Raw genomic sequence first — 13772 nt, forward strand, 5'->3', positions numbered from 1 at the left:
TATCTGTTTTCTTTTTATTTATTATATTATTTAAAAGCCCTTGCTCACCTCCTTCTCTTCCAGCTTAAATGGATTTATTAACTGTGATTGTAAACAGTTAATGGTTGTATAACTTGGTTTAATTAGTTTGGTGATTCTTTTTTTCTTCTTATATATCAGAAGAGCATGAAGTGTTGTTGGTAATGCATCAGTCGATCAATGGAAATGATGTTTTTCAGGTCATGTTAAATCACCTTAGTGACACTTGAATGGACATTACGCAGGCTGTCCATAAAAACAATCATAAATGGTCAGCCATGAGAGATGACATCAATATCAGTGTGAAGGTGTGGGTGGCATAAGAGCTCAAGGTGGAATAAAAGAGAGCGATAAAGAGCCTGTTAATGGAGTGGAACAGAGGTGGTACCACTGCAGGGGATCTGGTGTGGACACCAGCCCTACTCCTCTCCCTCAAGCCCAGGCGGGTTGGACTTCAGCTGGGATGAAGAACAGGATGAGGACTTTCAAAGCCAGATGGATGAGAATGGCATCATTGGTCTGGCAGACAGTCAAGGGCAGCATGAGGTGAGGACATCAGAGATATTTGATTGATATCTGCCCATTTATTGGTCATTTAGAGCAGTCTCACCAGGACTCTTCATCAGAAAAATCTCATTACGCTTAAAACACTTGCCAGAGTTCAACTGTTTTTAATTAGAAAAAATGTAGTCAATTTAAATGCCCTGGTTCTAGATTAAAACTTGCTGCAACTGTTTAATAAGCATCTTATGATTGTGCCAATCAGGGAGAAGAGGAGGAGATTGCAGAAGGCCTGTTGTGCGATGTGAAGAGCCCTGAGCCTGAGCTCTGCATAAGGGTTCAGATCAGTTAAACATCCAACTGAGTTTAAAAGCATAAAGCTACATAGTAACAGTGTAATAACAGATAGTAACAGTGTAATAAAATAATTTGAATTTTGTATAAACGCATTATTCATCATACTGCTGTTCAAAAGTTTGGAGTCAGTATTCAGCAAGGATGCATTAAATTAGAATAAAAGAATACTTTTACATATTCTATTTCAAATAAATGTGTTTTTAACTTTCTATTCGATATCAAGCATCAAAATCAATATGTTAGAATGATTTCTGAAGGATCATGTTACACTTAAGACTGGAGTAATGGCTGCTTAAAATTCAGCTTGTACTTGTTTGGTACAATTGTATTGTTATTACAGTATCGTAGACCAAGTAAATTCAGCTTTGGTGATCATAAGAGACTTCTTTCAGTAATATAAAAAAAAAATTCACAACCCCAAACTTTTGAATGGTAGCGTAAAGAATCAGATCAAAGTATAAGATCAAAGGGATAAAAGAGGTCACACCTCAAATTACAGCCAGAAGCCCAGTAAAAATCTTTGGGGAAAAACACACCAAGATGGTACAAGTGGAGATAAAGTACGGCTATCCAGTAAATTTATATTTCCAGAATTTAAAACAGCATTTTTGCTAACAGAATCATACTGTGATTTGTCCATGCTTTGAATTTAGCATTATTTTCAGACTGATTATTGCTGTATATGTTTTTGTAGGAAAGAGCAGCTAAATCACCCGTACCTGATTTTTCCAAAGTGGAGCCAAGGCAACATTTGCCGAAAAAGAGTGGATATAAACCTCTTAAAGGCCGTCAACCTCCTCATGATAGAACTTACACCTGGATATTCCTGTAGTGTTCAAGTCCCCTGCTGAGATCGTGAGAGAGGTCCTTTTGAGCAGCTCTGATGGGTCTCCAGGAAGTCCCTCCAGCATGGGACCCACAAGCACCTACACAGCACAATACCAGAGGAGTTCTGCTGCCCCCTGCAGGCCAGCACACTCATGCAGCAGCTACAGCTATATAAAGAGTGAATGGGGAATCACTGAAATGTGTTATGTGCATGTCCATAAAGTGAAATACAAGTATACTATTTACTGCATAGTATAAAGTCTGTAAGATTTTTTTTATTCATTTATTTTAAGTCTCTTATGCTCACCAAGACTGTTTTCATTTGATTAAAACATAGTTACATAATGAAATATTATTAGAATTTAAAATAACTATTATATAATAACTGTTTTCTATTTTAATATTTATGTAATGTTTTATTATTTTAGCAGCCATTGCTCCAGTTTGGAAGTTCAAAAGACCAGAATTTATTTGAAATAGAAATCTTTCGTAACATGATAAATGTCTTTACCGTCTTTATTTTTGATCAATTGAATGCATATTTGCTAAATAAAAAATTAATAATTTATTTTTTTAAAAATCATACTAACCCCAAACTTTGGAACCTAGTCTATAATGTGGAAGTAAATCAAATCATACTCAGTATGCAACCATAAACATTTCAAACAGTAATATTCTAAATATTATACATATTTTCAGTTTTATGTAAAAGTAGTCTGAGATGTTAAAATCCTTGTTGATATTCGTACAGATTCCTGTTCACATTAAAGAGAGAAATTTAAGTGAATTGTATTGTGGGATGGAGTGTCCCTTTGCAGTATGCACTGGTCCTGCACTATGTTTTGACATGCTTTTCATTTTCTTTTTTTATGTAATAATTGTAGCATTACAAACATAATGATACTCAAAATGATGCTGATTTATCCAAGAGGCTAAAAGATGAAGCCATTTGTAATGTTTCTTTATTCCTCTCTCTCTTATTCTCACAGGAGGACTATATCAGGCTGCTTACCAAGCATGCAGAAGCTGAAAATACTATCGATCGACTTTGCCTTGAAGCAAAGGTTGAATTTACAGGCTTTATTTATGGTTTTATGCTTTTTTCCATTCATCTGAAGGTTGACGTAAATTCAATGCCATACTCTCCCTCGTATCAGCAGGCCTGTCTTCTTTCTGTGTGTGCTCTGATGTCGGCGAGAGCTATTTTTAGACTCCTCAGGCTGAGTCAACACAATATAAATGCAGAATCTCTTTTGTGACCGCCATAATCACAGCCCTCAGTATTAACAGCACTGCCATATTCAAGCACAGGCTCATTTTCAAACTGCGGCCTCTCTCCGATTGTGATGTTTTTTCTTCAAATAAAAAGGGCTTATCTCAGACGACACAAACCATTTTAGAGAAACATTAGCAAACATATAAACTGAGACTAAAAAAAAATATATAAAGCATAACTTATATAGTATAAGTCATTATATTATCTGCGTACTTGTATATTAACTCAAATGTACAGTGATGAGCACTTTGTTTTTTTACACAGTTAATGCACAAATTAATTATTACATTTCCTTTAAAATATGTCATACTGGTTATGTTCAGTATGATTTAATGTTTCAGGGGCTTATCATGAGGGTTCAGCCATTCCCCTCCATTAGATTTCAGACAGCACACAAACCCATTACCTCACACACACTGAAATCATGAATGTGTGTGTGGTAAGGTGCATGGATATCAGCTGATTGACAATGTACTTTCATTGTGTTACTCTATCCGTTGTCTAATCTGAAAGTCCAGCAGAGGAAAACACCATTAAATGGCGCTGTTATACGTGAGTCTCCTCTGTGCTCCTTTGTGGTTCAGTCACTAGTCTGCAGTAAATCTGAGGTTCTGTCACATGGGCGGGCAAGACAGGGCTGTATTTCTTTAATGGTCTTAGCATAATGGGTGGCGGCGACACAGTCCTTTTCGTACTTAAGATCAGATATCACCAATTATTATATCATAGTCCAGATCCAAACCTGAGATAATATTAATAAATATAATATAAACATACATTTTTTTTACGTTTTACTTTTTTAGTCTTAATGGTAGAGTATACCATGCAAACCATGAACATGCATTTAAAGACATTCTATGTAGAGCACAGAGGGGATATGCATTTGTTTACACAGAACTCTTATTGATTTTCGAGCATTATAGGGTGTTATGCATAGTGATGGGCCCGTGGATTATTGGCAGAGTAGATTTTCAGACAGATGGTTGCTGATTTCTTTTTTGCTCAAAAAAGCACTTTAACCATCCATTCATAATTGTTGTGTATGTGCTGTGTTTACAGGTGGGTCTTTCTTCTGAACCCCCAAAACCCAGTACAGCTATCCTGTCAGGTGTTATTCAGGAAGGGTCAAAGGTCATGACCCTCAATTTCCCTCAAGCACAGAGAGCAGAGTTATATATATATATATATATATATGTATATGTATGAACTAAGGTGTCTGCCAGCAATCTGTCATGCCATATTAAAGAGTTTAAAACCACATTTGTATACATTTCAAGATGCCTTAAAACAAAAATGTAATTTCAGAACAGTCTTATAATCTCATCTAAAATTACTTGCCAGTCAAATTTAATAATTGTTAAATAATCTCAAAACTGCTTTGATCAAACAGCTACAGGTAACCAACTTTAAAATAACCTATTTGATCAATCAGATTAACAGCAGTATTTTAAACCCAAAATCTTTTTTTTTTTTTCAGGTTGATGATTTTGAGGCACTTCTAAATCATGGGAAACTCAAGCCCTGTGAACAGATAAAAGTATGCTGAGGCTTTTCTTAAAAACATAATTTTTTTAAAGGCATGAAGTCTGACTCAGTCTGAATCATCTCTAGGGTTTCTCTACCTTGGCACAGGGGCAGGGGTCTCTTGAAAGGGCTTCCCTAGATGCATGAGACCAGTATCAGATGCAGGAGCAGCAACAAGGCGAGCATGTTACCTTTGACCCAGACAGGTAGCCTCTTTTTATGTGTACTGTATGTAGTGTATATATACTCTACCATTGCAAAATTATTTTAAATTAATGCTTTTATTTAAAAGAATCCATAAATTTGATCAAAAGTGAAAGTAAAGACATTTAGAATGTTACAAGAGATTAGTACTAGTAACTAAATTCTGGTCTTTTAAAATTTCTATTCATTCAACTCTTTTCAACATATCACCAGCATATTAGAATGATTTCTGAAGGATCATGTGAGACTGAAGTCTGGAGTAATAGCTGCTGAAAATTCAGCTTTGCCTCACATGAATAAATTCTATATTAAAATAGAAAACGGGTATTTTAAATCGCAATCATATATTGTTTGCACATAGATAAACTTGTCATTGTCTTTTGTTGCTGATGCAAATGATGATGCTATACTTCCTGTGTACTTCCTGTAATAAAAAGTAAGTTTGTCACAGACACAATAATGATATTTCTGTGTTTGATATCTAAACATCAGCTGTAGGCCTTATGTGGTTACCAGGTTTTTTAAAAGTAATTGAGGGTAACAGCAGTTCAGTCCACTCCACCATTATCAACACCTGGCTGTTTGCTCTTTCATTCATCTCTCCATTCTCTCTTTCTTTGGGCAGGCAGCAGCAGCAGAATGTGTCCCTCCCTCCGGCCCACCTGTCAGGTCACAGGTGTGTGACTCTATGGAAACTCACCCAGAGGCTCTGTTGCCAGGTAACTGTGCAGGGAACGGAAAGCAGCAGGAAACAGGAAAACTCAAAGCAGTAGCCTGACCAGCCTAGCAGAGAGCACAGAACCCAGAACTACGGGCTTAAAAGTAAAGGCCAAGACTGGATCTCCTCTGGTCAGTGACTAAACTTCATTTGTGATGAACAACACCACATATCATATTTGAAGGATTATTTCTTAATGTGCATGAATAATAGAATTTTTATATTATTTTAGTAGAGCTGTTACTTGTATTAATAATGCTGAAGGATGGGGGACGTCTCCAGAGACAGACAGTGGCTTTATGGGCTCTGAGAGCAGTCAGCTCGCTCCTGCTGTACACAGTCTCCTCCAGCAGAGGACAGGGGTGAGGTATGGAGCGCCTCCACTGTATACAGCACTTGACCTGGAATTTAAAAAATAAAATAATAACTGAACTTTAAGGCAGTAGTTGTGTTACGGCATATAATTAGGGTTAGGGAATCATCCTGCACTGTTTGTGCTGTGGACGTCCATGATACCTCAATTATTTTGGCTTATAGAGAAGACTCAGGAGAGGTGTGTTATTAATATTCAAGTATGACACTTAGGCCTAAATGATAAAATAGGAGAAAAAGTCTCATGAAAACAAAAACAAAAACAAAAAAAAAACACTTAAAGTTTATTCAGAAAATATGAAAATCTTGTTAACTGTTTTTTTGCTATCCTAGGAAATGTAATCTTTATATTTTTCTCTCTCTGATGTCTGAAAGCCAAGAAAGCTGGCATGGGGATAAAACACACTTTTCTTGAATAATGCTGATATATAATGGTGAACACTTCATTAACAGTGGCCATGAATTTCTCTTTTCATCCTTTCTCTCTCTGCATCCTGCTTTTATTCATCTTTCCATATTCATTTTTTTTTTTTATCAGAGGATGAAAAAGCACAGGACGGCCAATATCCACATTCAGCCAAACAGCAGATCTGCTCTCCCAGAAGCCCTTCCCTCCATGTGCCTCATCACCACAGTGACCACCTTAAAGCCCAAAGTAACGTTCCGCTAACAAATCAGCATTGAGTTTCCGAAAGGCTGACATGGCCACTGCAGCACAAACAAGCAGAGATTTATGGCTGCTCTTTTGAGCCAGGGCTCTACTGTAGAGGAGTTCTGGGAAAAACTCCAGTGGTATTAAGTGGTCTCTATGAAATCATTTTTTTTTTTTTGCTTCATGACAGCCAGAGTTCCATCTGGATAATTAGATTGAATTTTCATTCTTTCCTTTCTACGATTCAGCAGGAATATATCTTTTTGAATAGACTAGCTGAAGATTGTGCTGGTATGTACTCAGCTCCTCATTAAGAGGCCAGCATTAATCACCATTAGCTCTTAATAAAACGCAAACCCTGAGTGTGTATTTGAAATATCAGGCATCCCTACGGACCGCTAGGTACCTGAAATCTATTGTTGCCATTTTGATCTTAGATTGTCCAAAATGATATATGTTGGCTAAAAGTTTTAATTGATAAAGTGATTTTATGATGTTCCTCAATTCTTAGGTCTTCAGACAGGAGAAGGAATGGAGAACAAGAGAGAAGAAATTCAACAAGACCCACTCCGAGAGCAAAGATCAGTGTCTTTACCTCAACATCGGCCTCAAACTGGTCTGGGTACGTTTAGCTACACATGTACATTTTTCAAAGTTAATAGTAGAATACATTTGATTGCAAAGAGATTTTCTTAATGTTCCTCAATGACAAAACACTTGGATGTCATATTGGTTTTTTGAATCTGTTATGCTCGGATAGAGATATTAAATTACTTTTGTTTCCCCTTCTTCAGCAACTGATTCTGAGCTTTTCCAGTCTGAGCCACGACCATCAACATTCAGACTTGTCCTGGTGTCCCCAGTGCCATCAAGAGGAAGAAGACAAACCAGAGGATTTGCACATCACAAAGAGGACAGTACCTGTAAGGAAAGATCTTTGATGTAACTCAACATGACATGACCAGGTTTTGGTATAATGATCAAGAACAAATTGTGGTCATTTTTATTGAACATCAGCAGCTGGATCCAGCAATAGTGATGAAAGTTAATCAAGCCAAGGGCCAGAACCTGCCTGCCCACATTGCATATCAGACTGCACTGGTACTTCGACACGTAAGCATCTTATCATGGTAATTGGGGATAAAGTTTACTAAACTTACAATTTCATGAACTTTCCTCCTGTCCTTTACACTTTGAATAAAAGGTCCAGTGAGGAGGAGTAGGAGCTCTCCACATCTCACACAGCCTTCCTGCAACCATTGCCCATTGTGTGGTGCATTGCAAGCCAACCAAAAAGCCTCTCAACCAGGTTTAATAATTAATTAATCTATAAACTATTTTTTTTATAGTTCGTCCTGAAGATGTGAAGTATTCGCCTAATACAACAAGAATCATGTTGACTCTCAAATATGTGTTTTTTAGCCAATCAGATGCCATTCTCGACCCCCAAAGTGAGTCAGCCAATGAGATCCTTAAAGAGAGACAAAGGAGGTGTAAATGTGACTCCTCCCCCCACAGTCCTGGGTGGTCCTGTCATCCATCAACTCTGTGAGTACCTCAGGATAAAGTGGCTATTAGTTTAATTGACTTGCTTCTTCCTCTGCAACTGCTTTGATCAATGAATCAGACTGATGAGAATGAACGAGAACAACCTCCTCTCAACGTAATATCAACTGATGAGTTTTGCAGGCTTGATTAAAACGTGTCTGAGGAAATCTGGGATTCAAAATCTAATTTAATCCTGGAGGGAAGCAAAGTTTTACCATTTCAAAAATTAACATTAAAACAAAACAAAAACATTATGATGTAAAATGAAGAAATAATTTTAATACAATGAACTATTTTTAGGCGACAAGTTAAAATAAAATGTCAGATTTAAAATAAATCTGATTCATGATCCAAATACTTCTGAAATTCAAGCTTTAAATTGATTTTTCACTTATGTTAATAATAATGAATAATATTTATTATAATAAGATTTTTTCTTCAGTTTTCTTCAATTTTCTTCAGTGGCGTCAGACATTGAATCCTACTGTTTTTAAAAGGAATCTCAAGCCGTTTCATGTTGACATCAACATGAAACATTAGCATATTACGCGCCCACTTGTTGGTCTTTCCGAATTGGTCCAAATGAAAATGCAAATTCATTATTTGCCACTATGTGCTATTTTTTGGAGTTGTAAAAATAGTGGTTTCCCCGGTAACACTGTACAAAAAGCAGCTAACAAACACCTTGACTGCTGTTGTTGGGGACCCACAAAAACTTAAATATGAACCTTTCATTAACCATGATAGGGGCACTTTAAAAATCTTACTGACCATGATCTTTTGAGCAGTATTAATATGATTTATATAATTCTATATTTCTATTATATAGATTTATTAAACACTTTTTTTAACAATTAGTTTAAAGTAACATTCAACTAACTCCTCTGATGTAACTGACCTCAACAGATTGATAATTCTGTGTCATTTCCTGCAGTTACTTCTCCAGCCCTTCGATCACACTCTTTAACTTCTCACTCAGTCCTATCAGAAATGAGAGGCCAGGGGTCAGGGGTGATCACAGATGCTTTTTCTTTATGGGCTATCAGCAGTACTCTCTAAACAGCTCTCTGACCCGCACCATCATGGCAGCTAGAAACATGAGAGAGGGCTCACATCGCATGGCTCCCTCTCTGGCTAGACAGCACTAGCGTCCTCACCACATCCTGCACCTACTGACACCAGTGTTTGCATTTGTTCTTTTGGCACATTCTTTTATTCAAAGTGACTTTAAATGAGGAATTATACTTTTCTTCTGATGAGCTGTGAAGAAATTCACATTTGTTCATTATTCTTAGTTTACAAAAACAACACATTTTCTTATAGCGATGTGACTAATGCAGACATGCAACACTTCAGTATATATATATGTGTATATATATATATATATATATATATATATATATATATATATATATATATATATATATATATATATATATATATATATATATATATATACACACACACACACACACACACACACACAGTGCAAATAATGTAACAGATTTATTTGTACTTCCACAGTGTGAATGTGGACCCGTTCCCTTTCGATACTTCACTCATAATGCGTATGGGGAAAAGCTCCTTTTTTCCTCGATACTGAAGCCTTTTTTCAATAACGCAGTGCAACTGCACTGCCATTGGTTTAATCTGTAAACTTTTTTAAACCAATGACAGCGCTGCGTAGCTGCGCGAGCCTGTGGCGATGCAGCGCGCCAAAGCCCGCCAGAATGGGCGGGGCGAATGGCTATATAAGCAGGCAATCGCCAGAGGAAATCAGATCTTACTCCTTCAGCGACGACTTCACTTCGTTGGATCTCTGCTGAACGCTGAACCATTTTAAAACCCAGGCATGGTTACGTACCTAAAGTGCTCTCGACGCCATTCAGAGCACAGGTAATTTCCCTCTCAGCTCTGCCTCCGTTGTCAGGTGAGCGAGAGCTGGATTTACTCTGCCCAGTGAGGGCTTTGAGAATTTACATTGAGCGGTCTCAGCCGTTCAGGCAATCTGACCAGCTTTTTGTCTGCTTTTGTGACCGCACCAAAGGGTCTTCGGTCTCAAAGCAACGCCTCTCGCGTTGGATAGTTGAAGCTATCGCTCTATGTTACTCCTCTATGGGCCTTGAGTGCCCCATAGGAGTTAGAGCCCACTCTACTAGAGGGATGGCCTCTTCATGGGCCTGGTCTAGTGGTGTCTCTATCAAGGACATCTGTGAGGCGGCCGGCTGGTCCTCGCCGTCCACTTTTGTCAGGTTCTATAACTTGGATATCCCGACCTTGCATGCTCGGGTTCTTTCGGTTTGATACGACAGCCTCTAGCAGACTCTGTCATCATACCACCTCCAGGGAGCTAGCTCCCTCTCAGCAGTGTAGCGTCAAGGGTTCGATGGCTCCGGCCCTCTCACTTATCCTCTGGACCCCAGGGTGTTCAAGTTAAGTCTTGTCGTTCCCTACCATGGCACGGCGCGGTTGAATTTGTTCCCCATACGCAGTATGAGTGAAGTATCGAAAGGGAACGTACTCGGTTACGAACGTAACCTCGGTTCCCTGAGATACGGAACGAGTACTGCGTTATATGCCGTGCCACGAGGCTGCGGGTTCAGTGTCGTCGCTTCAGTCGTATGACCTGATTTCCTCTGGCGATTGCCTGCTTATATAGCCATTCCCCCCGCCCATTCTGGCGCTAGATCGCTACAGGCTCGCGCAGCTACGCAGCGCTGTCATTGGTTTAAAAAAGTTTACAGATTAAACCAATGGCAGTGCAGTTGCACTGCGTTATTGAAAAAAGGCTTCAGTATCGAGGAAAAAAGGAGCTTTTCCCCATACGCAGTACTCGTTCCGTATCACAGGGAACCGAGGTTACATTCGTAACCGAGTACGTTTTGTTTTTAAATATGCCAGTGACAGTGATTTTTTTATTTCTAACAGAGAAAATAAATATAGTTTTTATTTACATTACCATACATTTGTGCTATGTTTACCTAGAATTTCCAAACTGCATAACTGCACACACACACGCATGCACACACACACACACACATATATACACACACACAGCAAATTTAATGTCTAATAATAATACTTGTTTTTCTCTAATGTGTTCTGTATTTATAGAGCTGTACTTTTATATTAGATTTACCGCTATAAATGTTTCCATAATAATAAGTGTTTTTGAACCCCTTTATATATCATACTTTTCCATATAAATCAATGTTAATATAACAAAAAAGGTAAATCAGAGATTTTGCAGACTAATGCAGTGTAGAGGTGCGATCGGAGGCCGAAGAGAAATCATGTACGGACCGTGTCGCAAAAATGTAGTGATTGCATGTTTGTAATGGAGGCCAATTTATTAGACAAGCTTAGTACATCGGTACACATGAAGTATACTTTAGTTTGTGCTTCAACACTCGCAAACATAGATTCCCATAAGATCGACAGGTTTAGGACAAACTGCGTTCTTATTGATATTCTCTGAAAAATCAATTTAAGAGAAATCAATCCAGTCAACAGCTATACAACAGCAAACCCAAAATAAGGTAATAATAAAAAAAAAGAGAGAGAACCATAGAAGCGTTTGCATCACAGAAAACATGTAGTGCAATATACAACCTTTCTGCCAGAACAGATTAAAGAGATTCAACTGAAACCCAAATATTAAAAAGGGGTCTGCGTTTCATTGCAAAGCCATTCACCAGTGAAAGATATAACAGAGAGTAATAAAGAAACTATCAGACGGACAAATGAAAGATTGATATTACCTATTTTTTCCCCAGTTTATCACTACAGCTACAGCTAATACATCACAAACACAGTGGCTTCACATTGGCAAAGGAAAGTTTTACTACTTCACAGTCAGAAATTTGCACCAGTCAACAGTGAGACGAAAAAACAGTAACATATGGCATACAACAACACGCTACTCAGTGCATGTCCCAGTTAAACATCGTTTACTAACCAATGATAAGACAAGATACAATACTGAAATACAACTGGCCCTTTTTTTGAATTCCTTAAACATCTGCAAGCAACGGCCTTCTTCACACTAAACCATGAGGTCTCTGTGGAAGGAGACGTGAAAAGAAAAGTATATGGAGAGTAAATGATCCCGGAATTTAGACTGACGGAGGGGTGACGTCCGCTATCTATATACAGTGTCTCTTTCACTTTTACAGCTTGAGGCTTTGATCTGTTACTCCTTTGGCCTCCTTCCTCTTCATCACTGGAGTCCCAGAAGATGCTCCGTTTCATTTAGTTTTTTATTCTTTTTTCCCCCCAGTGTTTTAAAACATGTCAAACGGGCCACATAGTAGCGTGCATGGCATGCACATCTAAAATGAGACAACAATTAAACCCAAGCATCTAAACTGGACGGCGGTTTAGCCTTCAGATTAGGAAGTGATATGCTTTATTTTGCCTCACTGGTCTATACAATCCAGTCCCTCCCCCAACCACTTTTAAACCATAAAAAATTAAATAATAAAGCACAGAAAAAAAAAACACACCAGGTTAAATAAAGAGCGAACACAAAACATGATCTACCATTTACGCATTCTAGCAGATTCCATAACATACAATATTACATTTGGTACTTTAAAGTTTATAAATGGCAATTAATAATGAAAACTCAGTTTGACAGTAATCATTTGCATCCATTGTAAAACAGAAGAATACTTATATATATTTAAATATATATCAATTTATAGAATATCCTTTTAACTTCACCAATTTTTTTTTTCTCAAGCAAGATGCATACACAATTTATATAGCAGTAGGTGTGATTTACAGGGCGACAGATGAAGGGAGGGAGAGGGTAACTGGGCGATGGGGTTGGGAGGGAGGAAATTGTGATTTTAGCTTGTCTGCTCCTCGTCGGGTTTGTTCATGGCCTTGAGAGCATCCAGAAGCTGGGTGGGGGGGACGATATGGGTCGAACCTGCATAAATGAGCACCGAGGAAAGAAACAAAGAGGAAAAACTCATTCAATTTGTACATTAACTGTAAAAATGTTAAAGGTGTTTTCAGCTGTGTATCTATCTGTATATAATATTGTTGAAAATATATATTATTAATAATATATATATCATTTATACTGCTGTTCAAAAGTCAAAAGGGTCAGAAAGATTGAGCAAAGACACTTTAAAGTGATCAAAACTTAGAGTGAAGAACTTTTCTATTTATCGAAGAATACTGAAAAAAATATATATCAGTTTCCACAAAAATATTAAACAGCACAACCATTTCCAGGTGTGATAATAATAAGAAATGTTTCTTGCAAATGCAAATCATCCTATTAGAATGATTTCTGAAGGATCGTGTGACACTGAAGACTGGAGTAATAAATTCAGCTTTGCCATCACAGGAATAAATTACATTTTATATATTCAGATAGAAAACCATTATTTTAAATAATAATATTTCACAATAGTAACTGTAGTTTTAATCAAATAAATGCAGCCCTGGTGAGCATAAGAGACTTTAAAAAACATAGACAAAAAGAAAAAAGAAAACTTGCCAACCCTTTTTAATGCTACTTTATGCACATATATTTAATTGTTAAGATTCTTCTTTGCATCTAAAAATAGAAAACATTTCAAAATAAGGAAATATTTAAATTTGATCAGATATTTAGCTGAAGACACATTTTTAACACATCAGAAATACTGTACATTCAAACTACCCAAAACGTTTGTGCCACAGGGTCACCTTTAAAATAAAATAAAAACACATGGGTACACACTGAATTATTTTTGGTACCCTGTGGACCAAATGTT

At 37.4% G+C, this 13772-nt stretch overlaps 1 protein-coding gene and 1 pseudogene across 2 annotated transcripts in view; one reads left to right on the forward strand and one right to left on the reverse strand.

Moving 5' to 3' along the window:
• Positions 1-383: 383 nt before the first annotated feature.
• LOC113063647 (uncharacterized) lies at positions 384-9146 on the forward strand (annotated as a pseudogene).
• Positions 9147-11703: 2557 nt separating this feature from the next.
• The window catches only part of LOC113064122 (syntaxin-binding protein 1-like), a 28586-nt gene continuing 26517 nt past the window's right edge, over positions 11704-13772 (reverse strand). For both annotated transcript variants that reach the window (XR_003278776.1, XM_026234707.1), the window contains one exon: positions 11704-12934. Coding sequence is in view for 1 of the 2 variants with exons in the window: in XM_026234707.1 (XP_026090492.1) it covers positions 12852-12934 (83 nt within the window). In the remaining variant the exon portion in view is untranslated. The remainder of the gene's footprint in view (positions 12935-13772) is intronic.

The sequence above is a fragment of the Carassius auratus genome, chromosome 46, assembly GCF_003368295.1.
Source record: "Carassius auratus strain Wakin chromosome 46, ASM336829v1, whole genome shotgun sequence".
Lineage (NCBI taxonomy): Eukaryota > Metazoa > Chordata > Actinopteri > Cypriniformes > Cyprinidae > Carassius > Carassius auratus.